Here is a 26,699-nt window from a genome sequence, read left to right on the forward strand (position 1 = left end):
GAGCCGTCAGAGCACATCACCTAGAATTGTTCGGCGGGCTCGGGGTTGGGGGCAAGTACCGCTGTCCATTCAGCTACGAAGTCGGCCAACACTTGAGACTTGATAGCAGAGCGTGCAACAAAATGTAAGTCGAACGGGGATAGCTCTGCCGCCCACTTGCTGAGCCGGCCAGTGACTTCCTTGCCTCGGAGTATTTCGCCCAAGGGGTACTGTGATGGCACTATGACTTTGTGGGCCTAGAAGTAATGCTTAAGCTTGCGCGAAGCCATCACTAGGGCGTAAGCGAGCTTTTCCATTTCAATGTACCTTGTCTTCGCTCCTTGCAGTGCTTCGGAGACGAAGTAGACCGGTTTTTGTCTGAACTCTATTTCTTGGACGAGGGCAGCACTGACTGCCACCGGCGAAGCTGCTAAGTATAATAGCAGTTCGGTTCCTGGGGATGGGCTTATCAGAGCTGGCGGTCTTTGCAGGTATTGCTTTAGCTCGTCGAAAGTTGCTTGACACTTTGGTGTCCAACTAAACTTTCCTGCCCCCCGGAGGGTCTTGAAGAAGGGCAAACCTCTTTCGGCTACCTTTGAGAGGAATCGACTGAGTGCCGCAATTCGGCCTGCAAGCTTTTGTACTTCATGTACGCTTGACGGAGGCTTCATTTGCTAGATGGCATCGATTTTCTCGGGATTTGCCTCGATGCCTCTTTCGGAAACAAGGAAACCCAACAACTAGCCTGCGCGGACGCCGAAAACGCACTTCTCCGGATTCAGCCTTATGCCTGCTGCGCGCAAGTTGTCGAATGTCTCCTGTAGGTCGATCGCATGGTCGAAAGCCTTGCGGCTTTTTACGACGATGTCGTCGACGTAAGCTTCCACATTCCGCCCCAACTGCCTGCCAAGGACCTTGTACACCAGCCTGGCGAAAGTTTCTCCTGTGTTCCTTAAGCCGAAAGGCATTCTGAGGTGACAAAATGTGCCGAATGAGTCATGAAGGATGTTTTGGGGATGTCAAGCGGGTTCATGTGGATCTAGTGGTAACCGGAATATGCATCCAGGAAACTCATGAGCTCGCATCTAGCTGTTGAATCCACGAGCTGGTCGATTCGCGGCAAGGGGAAGTCGTCTTTCGGACATGCCTTGTTTAGGTCCGTGAAATTGACACACATGCGCCATTTGCCGTTTGACTTCCGCACCAGCACTAGATTCGCCAACCACTCCGGATGGTCGATCTCTTGGATAACCCCTGCCCTGAGCAATTTTTGCACTTCGGCTTTCGCCGCTTCTTGGCGATCGGCAGACATCGTGCGCAACTTTCGTTTTCTTGGCTTAATGTCCGGCTTGACTGCTAGGTGATGCATGATGAGATCCACCGGGACACCCCCCACCTCGTCAGGGCTCCAGGCGAAGATATCGATGTTTTTTTTGAGCACCTCTAGGATACTCTCAACTTCTTCTTCGCCTATATCACCCCCTAGTGATACGAACTTTGTGGGGTCGGCATCATCAATCTGCACTTTTGTTATCTTGCCGTGAGGGGTGGGCTTTGGCGTGTGCTTCGGCCGTTCATGCGGTTCGGTCTCAACACTGTGCACTGCTCTGTTGATTATGGCTAGATCGCCTTTTGAAGCGGCCGAAGGCTGAAGCCCCTTGACTACTATCACCCCTGCCGGGCCGGGCATCTTGAGCTTGAGATAATTGTGGTGGGAAATGGCTTCGAACTTGTTCAGGGTTGCACGGCTAAAGATGGCGTTGTAGTTGTACAGGATGTCGACGACGTCGAACAGTATTTGCTCTTCGCGTCTGTTCTCCCCTGAGCCAAAGGCTATCAGCAAAAGTGCTTGGCCGAGAACTTGAACTGCTTCTCCGCCGAAACCGCGGAGCGATGCTGGTGCTGGGGTAAGTGCTTGGGTAGGAAACCCCATCTTGGCATATGCTTCGGCGAAGATAACATCGGCCGAACTCCCTCCGTCGACCAGGATTCGTCGGACTTCGAAACCAGCTATCTCAGCTGAGATTACCAGGGGATCTTGATGCGGGAACATAACTCCTTCTGCGTCTTCCGGCCCGAAAGAAATTAGCTGGTTCAGATACTGCGGCGCCCCCTCACCCGCCAAAGTGATGCTGTGGATCATACGGATCTGCATCTTCTTCTGCCGTTTGGACAACTGGCTTGGCGGGTCAGCCCTTGTAATCACTTGGATTACCCTTCGCTGTACATCTTGGCGTTGTTCGGCTGGGGGTGTTTGCTCCTAAACTGCTTCGCATGGTGCTTCGACAGTCGTTCCTTGCTGCGGCCTTGGGTCTTGTGCGTTGCCATGTTGCCTAATGTTTCAGCATTGCTCCGTGGTGTGCGAAGAGCGTCCGTGAAAGGCGCAGTAGAGGTCTTTTCGGACCTTCTTGCGGGCTGGCTGTTGATGGTTGCTCGCTTGCTGGGCATCGAATTCCTTGCGGAGGGCTTGCACTTCTTCGATCGCCATCACAGCTTTGCCTGCACGGTCTGTTCTGAACTTTCTCCAAGTTAAGGGGGCTTGGCCTTGCCTTGGCGGTTGTCCTTGGATCGCCGGCTGAGACTGGCGAATGAAGGGGGGAGGTGGTTCGGCAACTTGAACTTGTGCTTGAGCTTGAGCAGCGGCGATGGAGGCTTTGTCGTACTCAGCTTGTATAGCTTGCCGTCGCTTGGAATTCTCCTCGCCCCTTGCGAACCCGTCGATGATGCGAAGTAGGTGCTCGAGCGTCTGAGGCTCCTTGTTGGTGATTTTTCTTGTGAGTTCACCCTCGAGCAGACCGGCCGAAGCGGCGTTTATAACCGACGCCTCGGTTATGTCTTGAACTTGGCACCAGGCTTGCGAGAAGCGACGCATGTATTCCCTTATCGACTCCCCCTGCCTTTGGCGAATGCCGAGTAGGTGTTGTTGCGTCTTCGGCTCTTCGTAGGTGCCTCGAAAGTTAAGGACAAAAACATCGCGCAATTGCTCCCATGAGTAAATGCTATTGGCTGGTAAATTGAAATACCAAGAACGGGCGATGCCGTCTAGAGCGAGATGTATTACCTTCGCTTTGGTATTCTCGTCACCATGAGCCGCTTCGATCGCTGACTCGTAGATGGAGAGGAACTCCTTCGGGTCAGTTTCGCCTGAATAGCGCGGGACGGGTGGGAACTTGAACTGTGGTGGGATTGGACGAGTCTTGATTCCCCCACTTAGCAGTAGCCCCTTTTCGCCTCCCGTCCTGTTTACCGCCCCTTGCTGCGGGTACGGTGTGGCGAAGGGCGAAATCGCAGCTTGTGCGTGGGGTTGGGCCGTGGCATTCGACTGCCCGGCTCCAACTGGAGATACTTGCTGAGCCGCCATGGATGGGTCGAAAATTGGCTGCGACCACGTCATGGCCGCTTGGATTGATACTTGGTTTGTTCCAAAGCCTGGAGTTGGAGCTTGCCGCCGAACGGTTAGCGCTTGAGCAGCATTGACGAAGTTGAACTGCGGTCCTTGATTCCATGGCGAAACTCCCAGGCTCGGCTGAATCGGTGGCAACCAATTAGGCGCCCCTTGACTTGTATTCCCCTCCGGATGGGCCGATGGGTTTGTACTTGAAATGCAGTGGGGTTGGTTGAGTTGCTGAAGGAAAGCTTGGAGTTGCGCCTGCAGAGCCGAAACCCCTTCCGCCACTGTTTGTGGCGCTTGGCCAAGTGGTTGATGGTGTACTTGAGCAGCGACTGGCTGTTGTACGTGAGGGGCTGGATGCGCTGCTACGGCCAATTGCTGCTTGGCGAAGTACATCGGCGCTTGTGCGACTTGTGGCGGAAAGGGCTGAGTCGTCACTTGCGGATGGACTTGAGGTGGGACATACCCTGCCGAATACTGAAGGATTGGAGCCGACGTAACCTTGGTCCACCTCGCCGCCTCGTATGCTTGTTGTTGTTCTTGCATTTGGCGAAGCATGTCTTGGAGCCGTGTCATGTTCTGTCGCATGGCTTCCATGTCGGCTTCGGCTTGTGCTTCGGGGTCAGGGCTGACTTGGGCCTGCACGGCGGCGAGCGCGGTTGGGGTCGCTGTTGGCTGCAATGGAGCGGCTTGGGGCACTACCAGTTGGCTTGTTGAAAGGATCTCCGCCCTGGTCTGGAGTGCCCTCGCCGCCGCAGCCGCCTTCGCCATGTCGGCCGTGCACTTGCACAGAGGCGGCAGGGGCCGAAGGCAGTTGTGATGGCGCAGTCGTGGAAGCAGATGGTCCTCCTCCATCTTCAGCCATTGGCGCCGAAGGCTCTTCTCCCTCCTCGGCGGCCATGTCCGGCCCGGCGTCGCTTTCCTTCCGCCTGGCAACCTTCTCCTTCACGACCCTCTTCGGTGGCATTCGCTCTCAGTGGTTTCGCTCGGAGGTCCCCACGGTTGGCGCCAGCTGTTATCGAAACGACAACCGCATACGTCGAAAGACGTGGTTACTCAACAGTGGTTGGAAAAACGAAGTGTATTAAATTTTGAATTTCACTCGGGATTCCCCCGTTACATGGCCCTAGGGGGCTATTTATAGCCCTATTACAGGCTCTTACTACTAGGGTTTAGGCTATAGAGGGGAATTTACATGATTACCCTTACGAAAGGGACATTTACAGGGGTACATGATGATATAGGGGCTCACAGGCCCCTGATGGGCCGTCTGGCGATCGCCGGCCCTATTGCCCCTAGGCTTGATGGGCCGGAAAGGCTTCCTCGGCCCTCGCGGGGGCGAACTTGTCAAGGCGAAGTCGTCCTCCTTCGGCAGATAGTCTTCGCCTTGCACCCTTCGCCTGAGACGCTTCTGGCCTGGCGCTTGTACGACTCTTCGCCTTGCGCCGTTCTTGCTCCATAGCCTTCGCCATGGGTTTCGGCAGGTTTGGTCGAAGGGCCTCATGCCATCCGCCAACATATACCATCTAACAGTTTGGTAAATGTGCTAACGAAAAACAGAGTTAAAATCTGTATCTTAATAGTAACAAATAAATATCTTAGTGTGCTCGCTCCATTGTTGGTGCCATTATAATTTGATAGTGCTAGTATTGTTTGCTGGTGCAAACGCATCGGTGGTAACTCTATGGGCCTGTTCACCATTTCTTAAGTAAAGTTAAAAAAAAAGTATCTATGTTTGTTTAGTTTGTTGTCAAATTTAGTAAATACATAATAATCTGAACACGTCCTATGTTTTGCTGATCTCAGGTCAAATCTCAGGTCACCTCAGATGGATCCTATATTTTGCTGATCTCAGGTCACCTCAGATGAATAGCAGCGAGCTTGTGGTTGGAGAATACTCCCTCCGTCCAAAAAAAAAAATCAACCTAGGAAGGAATGTGACCCCTCCTAAGATAAGGGTGTCCACATACATCAATCTAGAAGGGGTCACATCCCCTCCTAGGTTGATTCTTTTTTTTGACAGAGGGAGTAGGCTCAGGCACAAGCAATGGCAAAAGTGGGGCATCGGCATCATGGTATTCACAGTGTAGCATTAACGGTGTGAAAAGCCCACAGCTTTTCTCAGTTTCTTACAAGAAGCAACACCTGCAACGCAGCATTGCAAAGGGAACAACAACACATACACGCAAGGAAACGCAACGCGTTCAGGTAATCAGATCTCAGGAGTGTAATCAGCAACATAAATTGGTCCTTACTTCAGATAATCATATCTCAGGAGTGTAATCAGCAACATGAATTGGTCATTATTACTCCGACCGGACATAAGCTGGGTTCTGGTTCTATGAGAACACATCAATCCAAATAAGCTGGAGTTATCCATGATCATGAAATGAAGTTCATGATCAACAATGCAGACTGGGGTATATATATGGTTATATACACATCAATGAACAACATAGCCAGTGAAAGAATCGATGGCCAGAATCGGCTATGGCACATAAGACAACAAATGTTCCCACTTCTATCAGTCGGGAGTATACATTTTGCCTGAACCTACATATTGTCTTGTTCGCTTATCCCAATATCGGGAGTGTGCACACAAATCCTACATCATTCTCGCGATGGTACACTTCTCGGAGAACTCTCAGCAACAAGAAGCTGCAACAGTATGGCTCTCAGATGAGTTCACCAATGAATACAACGGTATGGAAATACATTTAACTAGAAATCAGATGTTACGACAGGCAATACCTGGCATCTGTTGACGGGAAAAAAAATAACACTAAGGTTCTACTCATCCTCCACCTCAGGTGGCAATGTAGGGCTCTTTGAGCACAAGGTAGTGTTGTGAAGCGCCTTTACTATCTCAGTTGTGTTACATGAATCTGGAAGTCAACAAGGCTAATGTAAAACATTTATGCATCAAAAGAAGTCAAAGGCATGAGGTTATGGTTAATCAAACTTATTTTGCAATATCAGCTAATTACTAAAAAATATATTCAAATTAAGTCTTCAGACACCAAAAATATTACTCCCTCCAGTCATGACTATTTGATGTTTACGAAGTTTCGGTCAAACTTTTAAAACTTTCGCCATCAATTTTATATTAACATAAGTTTACAAAATCTAATAATAAAAACTTTCGCCATCAATTTTGTATTAACATAAGTTTACAAAATCTAATAATTTAATAGTACATAGTACATTTCAAGGCAAATCTATACATATTGTTTCTTTTTATTTGTAGATTAAGAATTAAAGAAATTATCAGATTATTAATATCAAAGTACCAAAAGTTTGACCGAATCTTGTCCTAGACGTCAAATATGTATGACTGGATGGAGTATGCAGTAATAATAGCTAGTGCATCTACACAGAGATATATCAGATGTAAAGTTAGTTTTGCTTTCATCAGGAATCACAATATTAGAAATAGGAAAAGGAAGAAATAGTACTATTTCATAAATAATTAAATCAGCGATGATGAATTTTCCCATTCTGACTATTTTATCACTACGATCACGAAACACAATTTACCAAGACATACTTGAACATTTCTTGCTGTCCCATACAGCAATGGAGGTGGGAGTGCATGCCGAATCGCACATTGCACGGTTGTCTTCATGCTTTACATTCATGGCAAGCATCCATGATCCAATAGTAACATCTTCGTAATCAAACATCCTTAAACTGAGAGTTGCATGAAGAAACAAATAATGATTACATGAAAAATACACAAAACAAACAGAAAAACAAGGATGGATTTTTTTTTTTTGTTGGTAGACTAGTCTATAATATGAATCAAATATAGAATTTCAAGCGTGGCTTGATTCTTGTATTCTTGTAAATGGAAATATACAGGATAAGGAGAAACTACACGATGTTTTGGATTCGCAGAACTGTTGCAATTTTGCTTTATTATGTTTTAAGAGACAAGAATGGTCAACTAAATTGTTCCTGTGTTTTCACTCTATGGCATGGATAGGAAAAGATGACTGGCCAACCTATCATTATTTGTAGCAGCTAGAGATCCAACCACCTCCGAAGAAAGAGCATATAGTAAACCAGATGCATGACTGAAGTACTCATTGCCTAATAATTCCCACGAACTTTCATACCTGAAATAAATCACTTGTGTCATGAAACAATAGCATGATCATTGAACAGGGCAACCGAAAATCAATTTGTCTGAGATACCAATATACGCCAGAGGTTGGTGTGCATTGTACAAGCGAATCTAATCACCATTAAAAAAATTAGAGGTATGTACAGAAAACAGAAGTACTCCCTTCGTTCCTAAATATAAGCATTTCTAGATTTTTTAGCAGCGATTAAGGATAAGGGGAAAAATACCCTTTCAGCCACCTCAGTGGTCAAATTTCGAATTTGAATTGTTTAGATTGACCTCCTAAGCACCTGATTGGCTGAAAACGCTTCGATTACCGTGCATTGGAATCAGTGTCCTAGAAATGTTTATATTGTGTACAAAATTTGAATCCTAGAAATGCTTATATTTGGGAACCGAGGGAATATGTAAATAAACTTAAAACCAATGTATGTATCAAAATTTTGAACTAACCACTTCATATTTGGGTCATTGACAACTGGACCCTTTTTCATGCAACCAATGTATGTCCGCTGATGAAGCCTGTCCTTTGCAAGAAGAGCAGCGAGTCTATCTGGCTTAAGAGCATGATCGAGTCATATAACAGACCTAACCATCTAAACAACAGTTTTTGTACATCAGGTCACAAACTTTACCTGGGCGCAGATAGATAGCATCATCAGCTTTGACATAGAAATCTGCGTCGAACATGTCATAAGCTGCTTTGAAAAACGCTAACCTGTCACATGGGCAACAAGAGGGGAGGCTTAAGATTAATCACGTGTATATGTAAAAAGGTACAAACATAAGAGGAGAGAGAGTTTACATTTTCTGTGGGGGCTTTGTATCTTCTTCAGCATCAACAAACAAGAAATCATGATACATGTCTACCTCTTTCTGAAGATCTGCCATTTTTTCTTTATCTTTGGTTCGTCCAACAACAAACCTAAAAGATAAACCAGTTCCATGTTCCAAACTGCAATATAGAGAGAAGTGCCAGAGTTAGCCTATAAAAGATTGTATATTCTTTACTGATGAACTGTTCATACTAGCCCACATGTGTTCCTGATTCAAACATTGAATTAGTGAATGGACTTAACTGAATGTAATGATTTTTTAAGACAGCTAAGTTACACAAAGAGATGTATTTTATAAGTTCCAAACAGAATACAAAGTAAACTTTACGACAATCAATTCTTCTTGACAAACAGTAATTTTCAAATCAGCACATTCATTTCTCTCTGGTAATGTGCTTCAGTAGTCAGTACACCTCTTCATAAAAAGTTTGTGAATCCAGAAGCTAAGGTGATTCTTAGTGATTAACGGTAAAATTGTAATAAGTAATTAATATTATATAGCTTGATTTCGCTTATGGAAGTATATCAGATATACACTGCTTTCGTCCTAACCAAATGCCAATCAAGATGGCTGATCTTGACTTTGGGGAAATGAAGAATGCAGTAGAATTGACTATTGAGCGGACAATAGAAATATGCATGAAGAAGAACTGGCCTCACAATGCTTCGGCTGTGGCATCATCACCCTGAGATTAGATGCCAGGGATTAAGAACTAATTTCCCCAAATCTCCAGAGCTAATGGTGTTCCACTCTACAATAGTCGAGCTGTATACATGGTTGATTTAAGTTTACTGTATACTTACTAGAAAGTGGGTGACCAATTAAGACCCATCTACCGACATTGAGAACACTCATGCCACTACAATGTAAATTGAATTGGGGAGTTATGGTACAATTCATATGTCCTGCAACTCTTAAAAGATCTCCACAAAGAGGGAAAAAGTGCTAGTGTACCCTTATTACTAGATGGAGACCCTGAATGTTGCAGCGGGAAATTTGTTCAATGAAACACTCAACACAAGATTTGGTTCATGTACATGAGGCTTGGTTGTGACTTTTTGCAATTTACACTTAAGATCAATCATCGAAAAGCTAGAAATAATCGATATAATGTGACTTGAATAGAAAGGAGTTTGCATTGGCACATCCCTGTGCAAAATTGTGGTAAATTCTGGTTAGCAACCAAACGTATTGGACACTTGGGACGGCTGAAACAGCATCCTTAATTTTGTTTATCATAATTTACTAGCTCTTTTCATGAAAACACATTATCGCAGAACCCATCTGAAAGTTTATATAATAGTAGGATCGCCTTCCGTAGTGATCAAAATATGAAAAATATCAAGATCACACATTGCCCTTTAGCGATTGGACCTGCTCAATACGCCACATTGATCAAAATTTGTTGAAGAGTAAAAAAGCATGTAAGATGTGACAGCAACCAAAGGCTCTACAGATCCCATCGCAGCATAAGCTAGACACAAGGCTAGAAGCTTAGTACTGTAAGCGTAAGATGAGCAGCAGCAATCCAGAGCAAAGCGAGTAGCTAGATCCAAGTTGGTAGGTGGGAATGGAGGAAAGCAATGTGGGGGGAAACCTTACGATGCCTTCGGGCTTGGGCGGGAACCAGGTGGCCCGGAGCGCGGCGCGGCGGGCGGCGGATCCGATCTCCGTGTGCACCCCGACGACGGCGAGCACCTTCTCCCTCTCCCTCCCCTCCGCCGCGGAGGAGTAGTTCCCCGAGGAGGAGGCGAGGAAGGCGCGGAGGGTGTCCTCGGCGCGGCCGCAGCGGAAGGCGACCTTGGCGGTGGCTTCGGCCACGGCGGCGAGGGGCGGCGGCTGCAGGGTCGCGGCGCGGGCGGAGAAGGCGAAGGCGAGGGAGGCCGCGGCGACGAGGAGGCAGGCGACGGAGAAGAGGACGAGGAGGCGGTGGGTTGAGAAGGCGGCGGAGAAGGCGGAGGTGGGCGCGCGCGGGGAGGCGAAGGTGGAGTAGGGGCGGCGCGGCTTGGCCTCGTCGTCGTCGTCGGCTACGGCGACGGCGACGGCGGCGGAGTGGTGGTGGTGGCGGTGGTGGTGGAGCGGCATTCGGCGGTTCTAGAAGGTTCTAGAAGGTGGGGGAGATCGCGAGCTTGCTGCTACTAGCTCTGATCTGATCTGCCTCTGGTTTGCTTTGGGTTTAAGCTTTGGTTAAGCTTCAGACAGCTGCTGGGTTGGGCTTGTACTGATCACTGTATTCATTTCAGTCTTTCCGTGGTGTTGGCGTGTTGCTACCAGAGTTCATTTCAGTCTTTCCGTGGTGTTGGCGTGTTGCTACCAGAGTTTACATTTCCGATTGACCACTAAATTTCGAGCCCTATCGGTATCACAGTTTTTGATAAATTTTGATCGGCTTTTGATAAATTTTAACTGAATTTCGACCAAATCTATTGTTTAAGCTTCAAATTTCCAATCGAAATGTCAAAATTTCACTGAATTTGATCGGTTTTCGTCGGGAGAACACTGCTTACTACTGCATTAAATTGCTGAGGAATTAGTGCACTTAAAGTCCCTCATCCTTTCTAGCGGACCTGTCTAAGGCACTCTTTGTTTAGGCTTATAAGCCAACTTATAAGTCGAAAAGTCTAAGCCTAAACAAACAAGCAGCTTTTCCGTTTGGCTTTTTTTATGCCATAAGCCACTCTAACACTATTAAGCCAAAAGCTAGGTTGGAGAAGCTTTTTTGACTTATATGAGATAGATGTATGACTCAACTACTAAACTTAGGACATTAAATCCACCGGCTTATAAATCATATAAACCAATAAACTGACTTAAAAGTCTAGGCCAATAAGCCTAAGCCTAAGCCTAAGCTTAAAAGAGGGCCTAAGCCCTCTTTGTTTAGGCTTATAAGCCAACTTATAAGTCAAAAAGTTTAAGCCTAAACAAACAGGCAGCTTTTCCGTTTGTCTTTTTTAAGCCATAAGCCACTCTAACACTATTAAGCCAAAAGCTAGGTTGGAGAAGCTTTTTTTGGCTTATGTGAGGTAGATGTATGGCTAAATCACTAAACTTAGGACATTAAATCCACCAGCGTATAAATCATATACGCTAATAAACTGACTTAAAAATCTAGGCCAATAAGTCTAAGCCTAAACAAAGAGGGCCTAAACTTTGCCTGGCCCGCAAAAGCCCATCCCTGTCTAGCTTGATAGTGTATTGAGCGTATTTGGGCCAGGCTTGGGCCAATGTTTGCAACCCAAAAGTCCCACACAAATCTTGAAAGTTTTTAAAATTCCGGAGAAATTAAAGTTATTTGAACAGACCCTTCTAGGATGCTTTGGGATAATCTCAGCCTCTACATTTAGACAATCAAGAACTACTCTATCCGATTATAAATGTTTGGTGTGTAGGGTTAATCTTTTTGAAACTTTGGTTATCAATTTTATACTAGAATATGTTTTCTAGAGTTGAAGTCAACCAGTCAAGTACTCCTATATATCAACCCATTGGATCAAGAAAATTATCCAAATTTTACATGTTACAGCTAAAGTAGGGACTTATTTAATCAGGCCCTTTTACGGTACCTATAGGTAGTATGTAAGTAGAAATTTACTCTGGCCGCTGATTGGTAAATACATTTAGACTTCTTTTTCTTAAAAAGTAATAAGGCACTTTGACCAATCCAAGATTAAATGGCTACATGATGTCCCAACTTACCATCGTGAATCTCTTCAGCCTTTCATGCTACCAATTGAGATGACACACCCTGCCAGCTGCGCTAGTAGAAATTGGATTCATATGATTTTTGGTGGTTGCAACAAGTGAATTGCCCTTACGGCCTTACCTGTCAATTGGCAACAAAATCTACTCTCCAAGCCATTCTTCTCCACTTCCGGCGACTAGAGAGCTCGATTCATCTCCAACTCTGGTGGTGGTAGGACCATGAGCAATCAGTTAGGATTCAAGGTAAATTACTACTAGAGACTGCGAAGCTACCGTGTGCCAAAAACACTCGGCAACATCTTGAAAACACTCGGTAACACAAGTTGCCGAGAGCAAGCTCACGGGAACGCGCTCTCGGTGGCTTCACACCTTTACTGTGAGATTCTTCCCGTGCGACAATGCTTCTACAGTCGGGATGATGTTCAAAATTACCGAGTGAACACAGCCACTCGGCAACAATCTGTTTAACGGCACAAGACGGGACAGAAGCAACGGAACGGAGTGTTACCGAGAGGTACAAAAACACTGGAAAAAAACAATCATTACCGTGTGTGGTACGCAAAACACGGTAACAGGACAGAGCTTACCGAGAGGATTATAGTACTGGACACACGGGGATGTTAAAATTTTTCCCGTGTGTGTAGCTCATCACAGTAACTTGCTGAGAATGAACACTAGATAATATTGTACACCTGGATTTACAGATTTCTTATATTCATGATAGTACAACACGGATATGAGACAAGCAACAGTCAGGCAGATTTCACGCAAACATAACAGGCAGAACATAGGCAAGCATCACAGAAATAAATTAGAACCATAGAAAAATATCATGTGAACATAAGTTGAAGATTCCCCGGTATTAATGAGAACATCACGAGGCAAGAACACAACATGAATGGATCTACAAAGTCGCTAGCTACACATAACTCAAGAGAAGCAGAATGAGCCTTAGTTCTTACAACCTCTGCTGGAAAGGTAATAGACACATCTTAGTGGCTGACTAACCAAATGTGTGCATTGACAACATAAATCAATCCCAGTCCTTTGGCATGATCATTATATGCCTGAAATCAGACATAAAAGTTATCTGAGTGCCAAATAATATTATAGTTAGTTTCCCATACCACATTATGAAGCAACAAGTCAATGAAAGTTTTTTTTTGACTAAACATGTCAATGAAAGTAACGCGAGACAAGTATGAAATTCCATATGACAAAGAGGTGGCATGAAACAACTTGCAAGCGCATCTCTTAATGTGTGTGTGTACACACCACTGCACAGATAAAAGAATGAAGCAGAACATCTCTGCTACTGATTCTTGTGAAGGCCTAACAACAACACAGGCAAATAGACTCCTAGTATGATACATTTGTTCAACACTGATTATTAACTTAGTCAACACTATAATGGATCTCTTAATCTTCATTTTGTTTTTCTTTCGTACCAAACAAACTTACAACACATTGATATAAAATAACCATGACAGAAAATTACCTTCAATCAAGACAGAGATCCAACCAATTGTTGGGATAGAGCAATCATTTGCATCCAAGCTCTGTCGCTAGCCCTACATCTCACCCTGATCCTGACCATGCGGAGTGCTTGGTGCTATCAGGTCCATGTATTGCTTCCATGATGTTCTGTAGCCTCTCTAATTCAGGCATGATATCCAAATAGTTTAAACAATGATTTTCTGCAAAAAGAACATTAAAATATTATGCACTTGAAGAAATGATTGTCATCTTGTGTTGCATTGGCAGGAAATTAATATATTTTTGGAAAAAAAACTGAATCTTATCCTCTCTCCCATAAGGAAAATTTGAAATCTTATTCGCCGTAGCAAACTGAATTAGAGTTTCAATCCACACAATATGTGCAAAACACAACCAATAGAAGAAGATGCAAGCAGCAATTAATTAACAGAACAACTCCTCCATTCTGATTAGGGTGTTAGCAATCTTCAGTCTTAACTCGATCTTTAATTTATGGTCTACCCCTGATTACAGTTTAGAAGAGGCAAAATTGGTTATCTAAAACAGATACAGGAGATAGGATACTGTCATGGAACCAACTGCTTGTGAATCTTAGTGCAGAAATGTATTCTTTACAAAGCAATTTGATAGCACAGATTGAAGCAAGAGCATAAAAACAAGAACTAAAGGGAAAAAACAAAAATCCAGAGATCCTGCATACAGCAATGTTGCACCATCTGCATGTGCCACCCCCTTACAAGATGATCTCAAGCCATGTGGCAATTACTGGTTTCTATCACAGCGGCCTAGTCAAATAGCACCTATAATTAACCAAGTAGAAATGTGTGCATAACTGTTCAGTGCAAGAAAGTAACTGAATTTCAATTCAGCAAGAAGAATATAATTTAATGCAAGAAGAATATAATTTCTAACCAGAATGTAAAGAATTTAGCCGCTCCATCCTCCATCTTTCTGTAACCTGGTCCCCTTTCCATTAGCATATTATACAGTCTCCAGATATTAATTTCAGAGATACAAGTCAAATCTGGAAATGGCAGCACACAACACTCTTTTGGAAGGATGGACAACATGTCGATTCAATAGAGTTTGCAACACTATATTCGTTTGCTTTGTACAAAGACTGCACAGTGGCATTAGAATATCTAGATGACTCCTGGCAAATAAATCTTCACAATAATCTGTACCATCAAGCACAAACGGGACTGCAAGAGGTTCAACAAATTCAAAATATGTTCTCCCCCCAACCAAGAAACTTCTGACCAAAGAGAACTAATTTACCCTGATACTAAAATCTCTAATTCTAATGCATATCAACTATGAACATACCATGGTTCTTTGTGGAAAGTTGTAGAGCCACAGATGGAAACATGGAGTTGCTTTACTGACCTCTCGTTTACGAAGCACACTGATGTAGATATGGCCGAGCGGAGTCGCTTGCCTCAGCCACAGTGGCGTCCTAGGAGGAGTAGGCGGGGGTCACAAACGGAGCTACGACTTCGTGTATAGCGTTCCACCTGGAGCAGAGGATGGAGACGGCCATCAAAGGTGGGGACGAAGGCAGGTGCTCCTCGATGGGGATGTGCCCGCGGCGGCCTCGGCTTGGATGGGGGCGTGGTGCGGCTACGTGGGGCTGGATGGGGCATTGGGCGGCACGGCGGTGGGGGCCTGGTTAGCGCGCAGCGCGGCGGCGGGGGGCTCGATGGTTTGCGGCGCGGCGGCGCGCGGGGGCGGGGGGACTAGGAAGCGCGTCGATGGGGATGAGTGGTGGACGCCAGGATTGGGGATTGTTTTGTGACCTAGCCACCCAAGAGGTTTGGATAAGAGCCCGCCAGATTTTTGGTGCCCGCCACATTTTCGGCACGATTTCTGGTTTGTGGGGCACGATACGTTATCATGAGTTTTTCTTACAAAAACAAACGATAAAGATATATGGAAATTAGCCCTATGTGATCTACTAACCCCAATTTAACTCATCCTGTTATAAAAAAAATCCATTTGGAATTTACGTCAGCCTGGTGATTTTCATCGATAAATCTGTCTGTTTCAACAATACTTTGGAAAAAAAATAAAAACAAATCAACCAGCTTTAGGGACCTGATAATGGTATTTTAAGGATATAGGGTTCGGCTGATTAAAGAAAATGCAAATGATAATAATACAAAGAAATTAAATAAATTTTGTTCTAAAATTACAAATGCTATTTCTTGTAGTGAAACATACTCATCCCGATTGAAGTTCAATACGTGGCATGCGTACTCGCCTTAACAACTATTTTTGTTTCAGTGGTAGGCATTTCATGCAAAGACGCTTGTTGTATGAGGTATCCGGTCTTAGGGGTAGGATGTGTTGTGCATACGTTTAAAGGGGTGAGTATATGACCACTTGTGTCTGTGTTGTTTCTAAAAAGAAAAAGTCTGAATTACCCCAGTGAATTATTGATACTGTTCGGATTATACCCTCCTAAACTAACAAACCAGATATTGTACACCTTACGCTCTTCATCGGTCAACCTCCCTCCTCTCCAATCTCTTCTCCACTGCAATATGATTGTCTCATACTCCCATTCACTCTCATTAGGCGTACAAACGAAGCAAGCGGTGGTGGGTTCAACCTGTAGCAAATTTTGCCTTAATAGAATAAGGTCAGGCCATATATTCAGTTTTAAAAAGAATGGTCAAATGAGTAAAATTGATAAAAGAGGGCCAACCACTAAACAAGATAAAAAATAATTAAATTGGTTGTTAGCCTTTAAAATGGAGTCATAGGCGCAATTGCCCCTATGTTTTTAAATCTTGAGAAAAATAAAGGAAAAAGTACGAATTACCCTCACCCGAACTATCATGGTCGAATGAATTACCCCCTAAACCCGGAAATCAGATATCTCTCATCCTAAACTTTCTATACCGGACGAATTACCCACCTCGACCCAATCCAGAGCGATTTTATCCTATGTGGCGTACGCGTGGCAACCCAGTCAACATTTTCTTTTAAAAAAATTTGGTGGGTTCAACCTGTCATACTCTCTCACCCCCTCTCTCTCCTCTTCCCCTCTCTCTCTGTCATCAGGCGCGAGCGTAGGGGAGCGGCGCGGGTGGCAGCCACCCTCATCTCAAACCCATTCCTAGCTTCGTCGCTGGCCCGCCGCCGCCCTCATCTCGAACCCCGCCTCCTCCAGCTAGTCGTCGCCACCGTTGCCCCTACTATCCTCCTCGGCGCGGCCCACCGGCCGTGGTGCCCTCCCCGTGACACCGCCGTTCACCGCCGTCTACCACCATCCTCGCCGCACACAACGCGAGAGAGATGAGAGAGAGAGAGAGATAGAGAGAACGACGAATAATGGAAGAGATAGAGGGGTGAGGGGAAGAGAAGTAGGTGGGTCCCACCATTTTTTTAAAAAAAATATTGATTAGACTACCACGTGTATACCACGTAGGACGGAAACCACTCTAGATATTGTCAGGGGGTAATTCATCCGGTTTTAAAAAGTTTAGGGTGTGAAATATATCTGGTATTCGAGTTATGAGGGTAATTCGATCGACCACAATAGTTAGGGGGTAATTCGTATTTTTTCCAAAAATAAAGTACAATAAACCTCATCTGATTTGTCCATTCAATCTCTTAACCTGTCACTTTTATGCCTTATTCATGTTAAATATATATATAATACCAAAAGTACGGTCCGGCATCATATCACTTCTTTTCTATTTCTACCTTAATTTTTGATGTGATCGCTAATTGGGTCACAGGTGGGCCTGGCTGTTACCGAAGGCAAATGCACTGAATATTCTCGGGAATCTACTGTTCCTTTGGCGCCAATGAAAATCGCAGCCCCGCCATCCTTCCGCGCCAACGAAAATAGCGCTTCCCATCCTTCACGTTGACGGAAATCATCACCTACGAAGCCAAATAATATGCCCCGTCACGGTGAAACAGTGGGTCCCACGGATACCGAGAGTATCGGCTTGGAACACGGTAATTTTTCGATGTTCCCGAGTTTCTATGTGGAAACACACGGTATGTTCTAAATCTTACCGAGAGTATGCAAAACCTCTCGGTAACGTAGAGAGGCACGCGGTGGCTTCACAATCTCTGGTAGTGTAATTTGCGAGGCTAGGGATGGGGAGGCTGGTTGGGAAGGGTTAGGAAGGTAGAAGAGGGGAGTTTCTTCAGGTATAGAGAAAGGCAGGGTAATGGCCTAGCAGTGGAAAGAAATAGGCTTGAAGGGTGGGGTGGCGGGAACTCATTGGATTGAAGCAAAAACATGCTAGATGATTTAGGCTTCGTTAGATTCCTCCTGGATGAGATTCGTACTGCACGCGAAATGAGAAACCTCATTAGCACATGATTAATAAAATATTAATTATTATAAATTTGAAAAATAAATTTATTTTTTTTAAACAACATATATATAGATGTTTTTTAAAAAAAAACGTATAATTTAACAGTTTGAAAAGCATGCTGACGATGGAAAACGAGGAAGTTAATGTTTAGAGTTGAAGAACAGAACGGAGCCTTAGAGATGAATGTATTTATGGGGTAGAGGAAGGCATCGGTAGTTTTGGTATGCATCGTAAGCGTCAAGACACCACTAGTGAAGTGGAAGGGTGGTGGCATATGTGCTGGACAAACAACTATAGCATGCAACGAGTTGCAGAAGTCAATGGGAGATAACAAATTGAGGGTTGTATGCAGTTGGTGGATTTTTCATAGGGCGGGTGGGGAAGATATATACAACCTGTTTGATTTTATCCCCAATCTTGCCATGCCAAAAAATTATTGGTGACCATAATGTGGTAAGCATCTATCTGATTTGGTGCCAAAAATTTTGGCAAGCTCATACAGATACCAAAAATTAGCAACAATCCAAACAACCATCCTTTACCAAAATTAAATTTTGCTTTACCAAATCTTGTCATTACCAATATTTTAATAAGGTTAGATTGGTAATGATTCAAACAAGGTCGTCCTAATGTTTTGGGTCATAGAAACATGCCAATGTTGGTTACATTTCCAAGGGAGAGTAATGTGCTTATTCTAATTCATGTGGGTATAGACGCATCCTCTATCGATAAGTGTCAACCTCATATTGCTACCTTGGCTTGCTAGCGAGGACTTGCAATTTATGCTTATAAAGAAAATGGATTTACAGCTAAGGTTGAGTCCAGCGGGCTGGTTTGATGCAAAGCACCTATTTTGAGTCTTGATCCATAGGATTGGAAGCTAATATTACTTAATTAAGTCAGTCTTCCTTCTCTTGTGCACTCTTCTTATTCTTTCATCAGACCAAGCCTCTATTATATTTTCTACGGTGCTATATGTCTTAGTTTATAGCTAAAATGACACTCTTTTAGGACGGAGGGAATAACTAGTTTGCTCATAAACGATGGCACGACTGACGATTAACTGTGCTGGTATGTTACTAGTATGCATGGAGCAGAGATTTTTCGAGTGACTTGTCATCATCTTGTTCCAGCCTCTGTGGCTGTGGCCTCTATCTACCTACAGCCTCTTCTATCCAACAAAATGGTGGCTGATTCCGAGTAGTCTTACCTTTTAATTCAGATATATGCGCACAATAACGACAAAGCCAGCTTCGTCCAGTATTAGGATTTACAAATCTTAGTACTAGTACTCCCTCCGTAAAAAAAAAAAAGTACTAGTACTCCCTCCGTAAAAAAAAGAGACAAACCCTGAGTTTCCGTGTCCAACTTTGATTGTCCGTCTTATATGAGATTTTTTTATAATTCGTATATACCATTGGACGGCGATGATTTGACTTGAGTTTCGAACAAGTCCTTAAGTCTGAACGGGTTTGAACTGAATTTGAAGGGATCCAAAGTTTCATCCCGAAATTAAAATAAAATCCTAGATAGTATGATATATAGACGATGTCCGCGAAATTGCGAAACGTTCCCGATCGAATGCATGTACGTACGCTACGCCGCCGGCGGCTTACGATAAATTGATTAATCCCCCATCGTTCGTACGTTCATTAATTAGTTGAGTAATTAATACGTACTACTAGTTCAGTTAAAAAATACTAAACTACTAGTCCTAGTACTAGTTAATTCCAGTTATAGCCTGCACCACGTACGACTTAGGCTGTGTTCGTTCCAGTGACATTGGGTGAGAAAGCTCCTCGTTTTCCGCGCGCACGCTTCCCAAACTACTAAACGGTGCGTTTTTTGCAAAAAATTTCTATAGGAAAGTTGCTCTAAAAAATCATATTAATCCATTTTTGCAATTTAAAATAGTTAATACTCAATTAATCATATACTAATGGCCCACCTCGTTTTACGTATCTTTCCAATCTCTCCAATCCCCTTCTCCTCAAACACACCCTTACTATACATTTCGATCTACTCGTGGATTCTAAATTCTCGGGATACATACGTTTGTTACTCCGAGTATTTATTTTCATGTCATCTGAAGAAAATTTTTAAAATTCAACAATGTAGATTAATATGTAATAGATCACTCTACAAATATGTAAGTTAGATTTTAACTTGTACAAGTTAAAAAAAAACTATAACTAATAAGTATACAATGTATACTTATAGTTAAATTTTTTTATCTCGTTATAATTTGTAAAAATTAAATTTAACCTTATATGTTTGTGGAGTGATTTATAAGATATTAATCTATATTTTTTATTTTTTTCAAATTTTGTCATAACTATTTAAATGACATATAAACAATAAGGGATGTCTCCTAGAGAGTTTAGAATACTTTCCTTACTTATATATACTATCAGGTTTTAATAAAAAATCTCTTGACTTTTTATATACATTAATCATTTATTTTATTTAAGATATTATATAACTATTATTTATTTTTTTAATTAATTTATAGAAAATGTTTATAGCATGACTTATTTTGTTATGTTTGTAAAAACAATTAAATAATATGAGTATTTAAACGTATATTTAGAAGTTAACGACGTTGTATATTAAAAATCGATAGGAATATTTAGTACTCCCTCCGTACTTGTAAAGGAAGTCGTTTTGGACAGTGACACTGTCTCCAAAACACAACTTTGACTTCTTGTTTCTATAAAAATATTTATCGAAAAGTGATATATGTATACTTTTATGAAAGTATTTTTCAAGACAAATCTATTCATATAATTTTTACATTTTCAAACCCAATAACTTGAGAGTTATTCATGATTTATACTCCCTTCGTTTCGAAATGTTTGACGCCGTTGACTTTTTAACACATGTTTGACCGTTCGTCTTATTCAAAAAATTTAAGTAATTATTAATTCTTTTCCTATTATTTGATTCATTGTTAAATATATTTTTATGTAGATATATAATTTTACATATTTCATAAAATTTTTTGAATAAGACGAACGGTCAAACATGTGCTAAAAAATCAACGGTGTCAAATATTTCAAAACGGAGGGAGTATTTCTAAGATTTGATTTAAACATTGTCCTAAACGACTTACTTTACGAGTACGGAGGGAGCGGTAGAATACGCGCGAATCAGCGCTTATGTGTACTAGTTTGGTTGTGCATGCACACTAATTAATTTGTGACGATTAAGTGTGTTCACAGCTTAATTAGCTCCTACTAGCTAGTATATATACACACCATTCCCAATCAAAGACGAGATAGCTCAAGAAGCAGCCAAATTAAAGAGCAATTAATCGATTGAACGCGACTAGAGCTAGCTCGATCCGATCGTGCGTACGTACGTACAGGCATGGACGGCGGCAGCTGGATGCTCAAGGCGGCCGCCGCCGGCGACATGCACGGCGGCGCCGGCGACACCATGATCAGGTATATATGTATTAATTACACGGTGATCACCGGCCGGCGGCGGCCTGGTCGTCGTTGCCACGCATGCAGCTATCCTTGATATCTTAAGCTTCTGCAGGCTGTAATTAATTAATTAATTAGTTAATTTGTGCTTGCATCAGATGCAGCTGGAGCGACATGGCGACTACTGATCAGCTGCTGCGCCACCACGAGCAGGAGCCGGCGATGACGATGATGATGAACTCGCAGTCGCAGGCCATGCAGCAGCAGCTTAGCCAGGCAATTTTCATGATTAATTCATCTTGTTTATTGCTAGTAATTGACGAACTTTGTTTTGTTGTGGAGTAATCATGTTTTCATCATCGTGTTCGTTGCGAATTATTTGATTCAGATCTACATGCTGATGGACATGGAGGAGCACGATCATCAGTACGCCACGCCGCCGTCGCCGTCGTCGTCCTCCTTCCGCTCCTTCTCCGCCGGGACGACGACGACGACGACGAGCCGCGACGACAACTCGTCGCTCATGCTCGCCGCCGCCGCCGCCTCTTGCCACCACCAGACAACGGAGGTGTCGTCGCAGATACTACTACCACGGCCGGGACAAGCAGCACGGCGGAGCAGCGGCGGCCATGGCGCCGCCGCCGCCGCCACCGCGTTCCGGCCGTACTCCCGGTACCTGGGCCCGAAGAAGCATCTCCTCCGGCGGCCAGGGGCGGCGACCACCGCCACCGGCGGCGGCGGTGGACAGAGGGCGTTCAAGAAGGCCATATCGGTGCTGTCAAAGATCCACGCGGCGAGGCTCGCGCAGTACTACCAGATCATGGAGATGGCCGCGCGGGCTTCGCCAGCGGCCACCGCCGGCGGCGGCGGCGGCGAGAACCAGCAGCTGCAGCTGCAGCACGTCTTGTCGGAGCGCAAGCGCCGGGAGAAGCTCAACGATAGCTTCAAGGCTCTCAGGGACGTGCTCCCACCCGCCACCAAGGTCCGTCTACTTACCGACCAATTTAATCTAAAAGCTTACGTAAATATAGAATCTCGAGCAAAATCTGTTGTCTTGCTTGACGAAAGATTCTCACATAATCCCAAACTCTCTCAAATCTAGATTGTTACCTGGAGAATATGTAGCTATAGAATTCAGAATTAGCATTCAGAATACAAACTATAGTTATAGAATTAAGAAAATAAAATGGAGACCAGAAGCTGAAAATCTAGCTTCTAGCTTTTTCTAGATTCTCGCTAGCTTGGCTACTCATAAGGTGCTTATCAATATCTTAAGCTTAGCTAAAAATGACTAGCATGGCTAATATCAGTTATCCTATATATGCTTTATTAATAGTAACATTTATAAATTTTAACCAATTAATTAATGCTAATTGATTTGTAACTTGTGCGACGATGAGCACAGAAGGACAAAGCATCAGTGCTGATGAGAGCAAAGGACTACGTGAACGTCCTCAAGGCGAGGATAGCTGAGCTGGAGGAGAAGAACAGGAAGCTATCTGAATCACAGCAGCTGCACGCCGGCGACGGCGACGGCGAGCGAGACGACGGACCTGACGATGACAAGATTGAGGTCAACACGAGCAGATCAGCGGCAGATCAGGGCAGTTCACCGAACAAGTGTCAAGAGCTTCATCTGAAGATAGTGCTGGGGTCGTCGTCGGGGTGCAGTGCCATGGATGCCGTGGCTGGCATCCTGCAGGGTCTCAACGAGAAGAGGGATGTCAGCTTGTTGGCCACAGGGCATAATTCCAGCAGCAGCAGCAGCAGTGGTCGTCGTCGTCTTCTTCCCCGTGCAAAGTCTTCTCAACAACCTGCCGTAAGATTACAAACTCTATGTAAATTGAGTAGATAAATGATTTTAATTAATTACTCCGTTTGTTTGTTAATTTTTAGGGGACATTTTGAATGCTCATGCCATAAATTTCTCTGCATATTCTTATGCGCCGTATATATGATCCTTTTTTATATACTAGTAGAAAATATAGTGCCTTCTGATATATTCTCAAATCAAGTAAAGATATATTCTCAAACCAAGTAAAAAAACACTAATTATATAACATGGGTTATTTGAGTGTTGCACTTTATACTATGGCACTATGCATCTATAAAGTGATTGTCGCGAAAGGGCTTCCAGTGACCTGAGTAGCATTGTAAAGTCCTGAGTCCGAATCTCCATAGGAGCGAATTTTAGATTGAGTTGTTTGAGGGTCTAAGTTAACAAATTAAAAAGGCTGCATATATCCAGTTGGATGTAGAGGCCGGGTAAAAAATACCCTTCTCTAAAAAAACTATAAAGTGATCGTCAAATTTTGTGATCTTTAGGTTAGAGTAGAGTGACGTTGGGTTGGGGTGCACTCTAACACCAGATTTTGGCTTAGAGCAGCAGTGTAAAATGAAAGTATAGTTTAAACATGGTGTGAACGAAAAAAAAGGACATGACAAACATTTTAATTTGCAGAGAGCATTTTCTTTGGATAAGTTATCTCCTCGTTCACGCATTCAATTCTGGTGACTATATTTCATAATTATACATTGTTATATATTAATGAACTTATATTACTGTATAGTAAAAGCAGCAAGCTTTCTTGCATAAGGATGTGCTACATCACAAAAACATATTGACCGTCGGATCAAGAGTTTAGATAACCAATGATCATTAGGTCAAAAGATACATGCATTAATAAAAAAACACAAATGGCTAAACATATGAGAATTTCTGTATGTTTCTAGTGTCTCATCTTAGACACTGATACAAATAGAGAGGGGCCAAAGATAATGAAGAATTAAAACAGGAGGCTCCAATTCCTCTTATAAACATATATAACTTAAAAAAGACAATAGTTGACTAGGCCAATCGATATTCTATAAATAAATTAACTTATGTCAAAACCTTTTTAAAAGCTAAGCTGAACTAATAAACTATATACATAAGTTCTTAAACATAATCAATAGTCGCACAAAGCACGACGATGTGGCTAGTAATATTTTGAAAATAAATGTACCAATCGATATTGTTTTTATAGATAGTCACATTATTTTAACTTGCTAACTTCAATTTTTAGAAAGTTGAACTTTATATATTCTAGGTGAGAAGTAAAAGGGGTACACTCAGTTTGTGGTTGTTATGTTGCCTCGTGCTCATATTTTTAAGTTGTTGGGAAAATAAAGACAATAATTGTTTGTAGTATTGTTCCACAGACAAATTAAGGCTAGACAAAATATTATTATCCTTTGCATCATAACAATAACAAGTTCAAAACAATTGTACCCAACGAGATGTCTAGAGAATAGTATCCAATGCAACACCAAATGGAGCCTTAGAGAATAATTGATTGGAAGTCTAGCCTTTCTCAATACATGTGCAAGACAAAGCACATAAATTGTAGAACTAGCTAAAAGACTTTTTGAGGTTTTCAATATTGTCTTCAAAATCAATGGCTGGGAGGAATACTAATTAAAACTGCAGGGGCCGAAAAAGCTACTCAGCTAATGGGGAAAAACACAGTAAGATTAGTTGTTTTCAACAACCACTCGATCAAAATTTCGGAGTTTGAACTATAAATATCATTCGAATTGTTTAATATTAATTTAGTGTATAATTAATTAAATATTAGCTGAAATAAAGTTAAAAGTTGATTAATATTAATTTTTAAAGCAATTTTCCTATAGAAACTTTTTGCAAAAGAAATGTATTTAGTAGTTTGAGAAGCGTGCGCATGGAAAATGATTGAGTAAAAGTTGGGAAGAGGTGGTAAAGACGAACACACCCTTAATGACATGCATTTGTGACTAAGTGTTGATTAGAATTTTAGCATCTTGCTAGAGTTTAGACCTTGAGAATCGATCTATGACAGGATGTTTTGCTGTGATATACTCCATCCGTTTCAAAATATTTGACACCATTAACTTTTTAGCACATATTTAACCATTCGCCTTATTCAAAAAAATTTGTGAAATATGTAAAACTATATGTGTATATGAAAATATATTTAATGATGAATCAAATGATATAAAAAGAATAAATAATTACTTAAATTTTTTGAATAAGACGAATGGTCAAACACATACTAAAAAGTCAATGGTGTCAAACATTTTAAAACGGAGGGAGTATATATTATCATGTAGGAGTACGAAATACGAGGAACTTTTCGTTCTTGCACCTCATGCACAAGGAAAATAAAACTCTCCGAGTGTACTATGTCAAAACTGTTTTGGACAAATTGGGGTAATATATTAGTCAATTGTCAGAATATTTTGTCCTAGACAACTCATATGGTCATTCATGTGTTTTCGTCAACTATGTTTGCTATGAGCCTATCACTCGATCAGCATCAGAGGCTGCAGTACATAACTGGCACCACTAACATGTCAAATGGGTAAGCATGGACCGGGCCAATAGTCAAAAAACTGAATCTATCCTCAATTCAAACACTTGGTTAATTTTATTTTTTCTGAGTACTAAAATAAATGGAGAATGGCTAGCTAGCTACGTAAGAGCAAGACGCTTTTCATCATTTTTAAAGTAAAGATACTCTTCATTGACTAACAATTAATGATTCTAGCTGCTGACTGATTCTGAGAAAATACGATTGCTAACCACTACTATCACTTCTAGAAGCAAAGCTAATATTCAGTTCATTCTTCAGTCCAGCAGCTGCGACGAGGAAATTCTCAAGGAATCTGTAGTTAAAGATGACAGTCCAGCAGCTGTCAAGGATGTGATGCAATCGGAGACAGTGAGACTGTAATTAATCTTCACCGATCATTTCTGTCGGAAATTGATGATGTTCGTCGACAAAACTTTGGTATAGCTGTTCAGAGTTCCAGCTAGGAATTTAGGACTTTAGCTTAGCTATGCAATGAATGGAAATTAATGATAATATGTCAAAGATATAGACATTTCCATGGATAAGGGAGTTGCTTCGGCTTGAATCATGGAGCTGATCAGCAAGGGAGTCAAACTATGAGAAAAATGTTTGTCGTGAACTATTAGGTTAGTTTGGACTGGCATTACATGGTACTCGCTAGTCGACATCTTAACAGTGACATGTAATGAAAAACAGATGCACACTTTTAAAATAATTAATTATACATTTAATAATGATGACCTTTAATTTGCATATGATGAGATGATGATGATGATGATAGTAGCTGCTGCTACTGTAGTAGTAGCTTACATACATTGCATCTTAAGAAACGCCTAGGGTTTTTCAGCTAGCTCCACAAGGTGGTGGGCCGAACGATCTGGGTTTATAAGCTTCACCCCTTCTAATTATTTGATAATAGGTCCTTCCCTAATATTCAATTTTTTACATACATTGCATCTTTCTAGAGACCAAATACACTTGAAAGTTAGCAATAATGATGAGAGAGAGCACCTGGAAAATGCAACGGTT

General features: G+C 42.6%; 3 protein-coding genes and 1 long non-coding RNA gene across 7 annotated transcripts; 1 reads left to right on the forward strand and 3 right to left on the reverse strand.

The window, feature by feature from the left end:
• Positions 1 to 2,320: 2,320 nt before the first annotated feature.
• LOC136356540 (uncharacterized) lies at positions 2,321 to 3,373 on the reverse strand. The gene has a single exon (XM_066310567.1). The coding sequence runs from the start codon at positions 3,371 to 3,373 to the stop codon at positions 2,321 to 2,323; it is 1,053 nt and encodes a 350-aa protein (XP_066166664.1).
• A 2,225-nt stretch (positions 3,374 to 5,598) lies between these two features.
• Positions 5,599 to 10,540, reverse strand: LOC4338054 (probable beta-1,3-galactosyltransferase 12). The gene is made up of 8 exons (XM_015782521.3): positions 9,931 to 10,540; positions 8,302 to 8,451; positions 8,132 to 8,214; positions 7,950 to 8,049; positions 7,375 to 7,488; positions 6,918 to 7,060; positions 6,122 to 6,255; positions 5,599 to 6,028 (listed from the first exon to the last, which is right to left on the reverse strand). The coding sequence occupies exons 1-7, from the start codon at positions 10,416 to 10,418 to the stop codon at positions 6,161 to 6,163; spliced, it is 1,173 nt and encodes a 390-aa protein (XP_015638007.1). The 5' UTR covers positions 10,419 to 10,540; the 3' UTR covers positions 5,599 to 6,028; positions 6,122 to 6,160.
• A 2,283-nt stretch (positions 10,541 to 12,823) lies between these two features.
• LOC9266265 (uncharacterized) lies at positions 12,824 to 15,173 on the reverse strand. Of its 4 annotated transcripts, none has more exons than XR_010741325.1 (5): positions 14,919 to 15,173; positions 14,445 to 14,556; positions 14,233 to 14,332; positions 13,534 to 13,732; positions 12,824 to 13,102 (listed from the first exon to the last, which is right to left on the reverse strand). It is a non-coding gene; the product is annotated as an uncharacterized lncRNA (long non-coding RNA). The 4 variants fall into 4 exon arrangements; XR_010741323.1 differs by having other exon boundaries at positions 14,445 to 14,734; XR_010741326.1 differs by lacking the exon at positions 14,233 to 14,332.
• A 5,888-nt stretch (positions 15,174 to 21,061) lies between these two features.
• LOC4338056 (transcription factor SPATULA) lies at positions 21,062 to 26,404 on the forward strand. Its single transcript, XM_015783465.3, has 5 exons — positions 21,062 to 21,318; positions 21,459 to 21,576; positions 21,689 to 22,282; positions 22,706 to 23,119; positions 25,950 to 26,404. Exons 1-5 carry the CDS (start codon positions 21,242 to 21,244, stop codon positions 26,049 to 26,051), a joined length of 1,305 nt encoding a protein of 434 aa, XP_015638951.1. The 5' UTR covers positions 21,062 to 21,241; the 3' UTR covers positions 26,052 to 26,404.
• The last annotated feature ends 295 nt before the right edge of the window (positions 26,405 to 26,699 follow it).

Source organism: Oryza sativa, chromosome 5 (genome assembly GCF_034140825.1).
Source record: "Oryza sativa Japonica Group chromosome 5, ASM3414082v1".
Lineage (NCBI taxonomy): Eukaryota > Viridiplantae > Streptophyta > Magnoliopsida > Poales > Poaceae > Oryza > Oryza sativa.

What these genes read in the sequence shown, in the direction of transcription:
- LOC4338054 (XM_015782521.3), bottom strand. Translation starts at nt 10,418, where the DNA reads ATGCCGCTCCACCACCACCGCCACCACCACCACTCCGCCGCCGTCGCC. An exon ending in AAGCCCGAAGGCATCGTAAG is followed by an intron (nt 8,452 to 9,930) that starts GTTTCCCCCCAC and finishes TCTATATTGCAG; the next exon opens with TTTGGAACATGGAACTGGTT. An exon ending in GCTGCTACAAATAATGATAG is followed by an intron (nt 7,061 to 7,374) that starts GTTGGCCAGTCA and finishes TGCAACTCTCAG; the next exon opens with TTTAAGGATGTTTGATTACG.
- LOC4338056 (XM_015783465.3), top strand. Translation starts at nt 21,242, where the DNA reads ATGGACGGCGGCAGCTGGATGCTCAAGGCGGCCGCCGCCGGCGACATG. An exon ending in TGCAGCAGCAGCTTAGCCAG is followed by an intron (nt 21,577 to 21,688) that starts GCAATTTTCATG and finishes TATTTGATTCAG; the next exon opens with ATCTACATGCTGATGGACAT. An exon ending in AGTCTTCTCAACAACCTGCC is followed by an intron (nt 23,120 to 25,949) that starts GTAAGATTACAA and finishes TTCATTCTTCAG; the next exon opens with TCCAGCAGCTGCGACGAGGA.
- LOC136356540 (XM_066310567.1), bottom strand. Translation starts at nt 3,373, where the DNA reads ATGACGTGGTCGCAGCCAATTTTCGACCCATCCATGGCGGCTCAGCAA.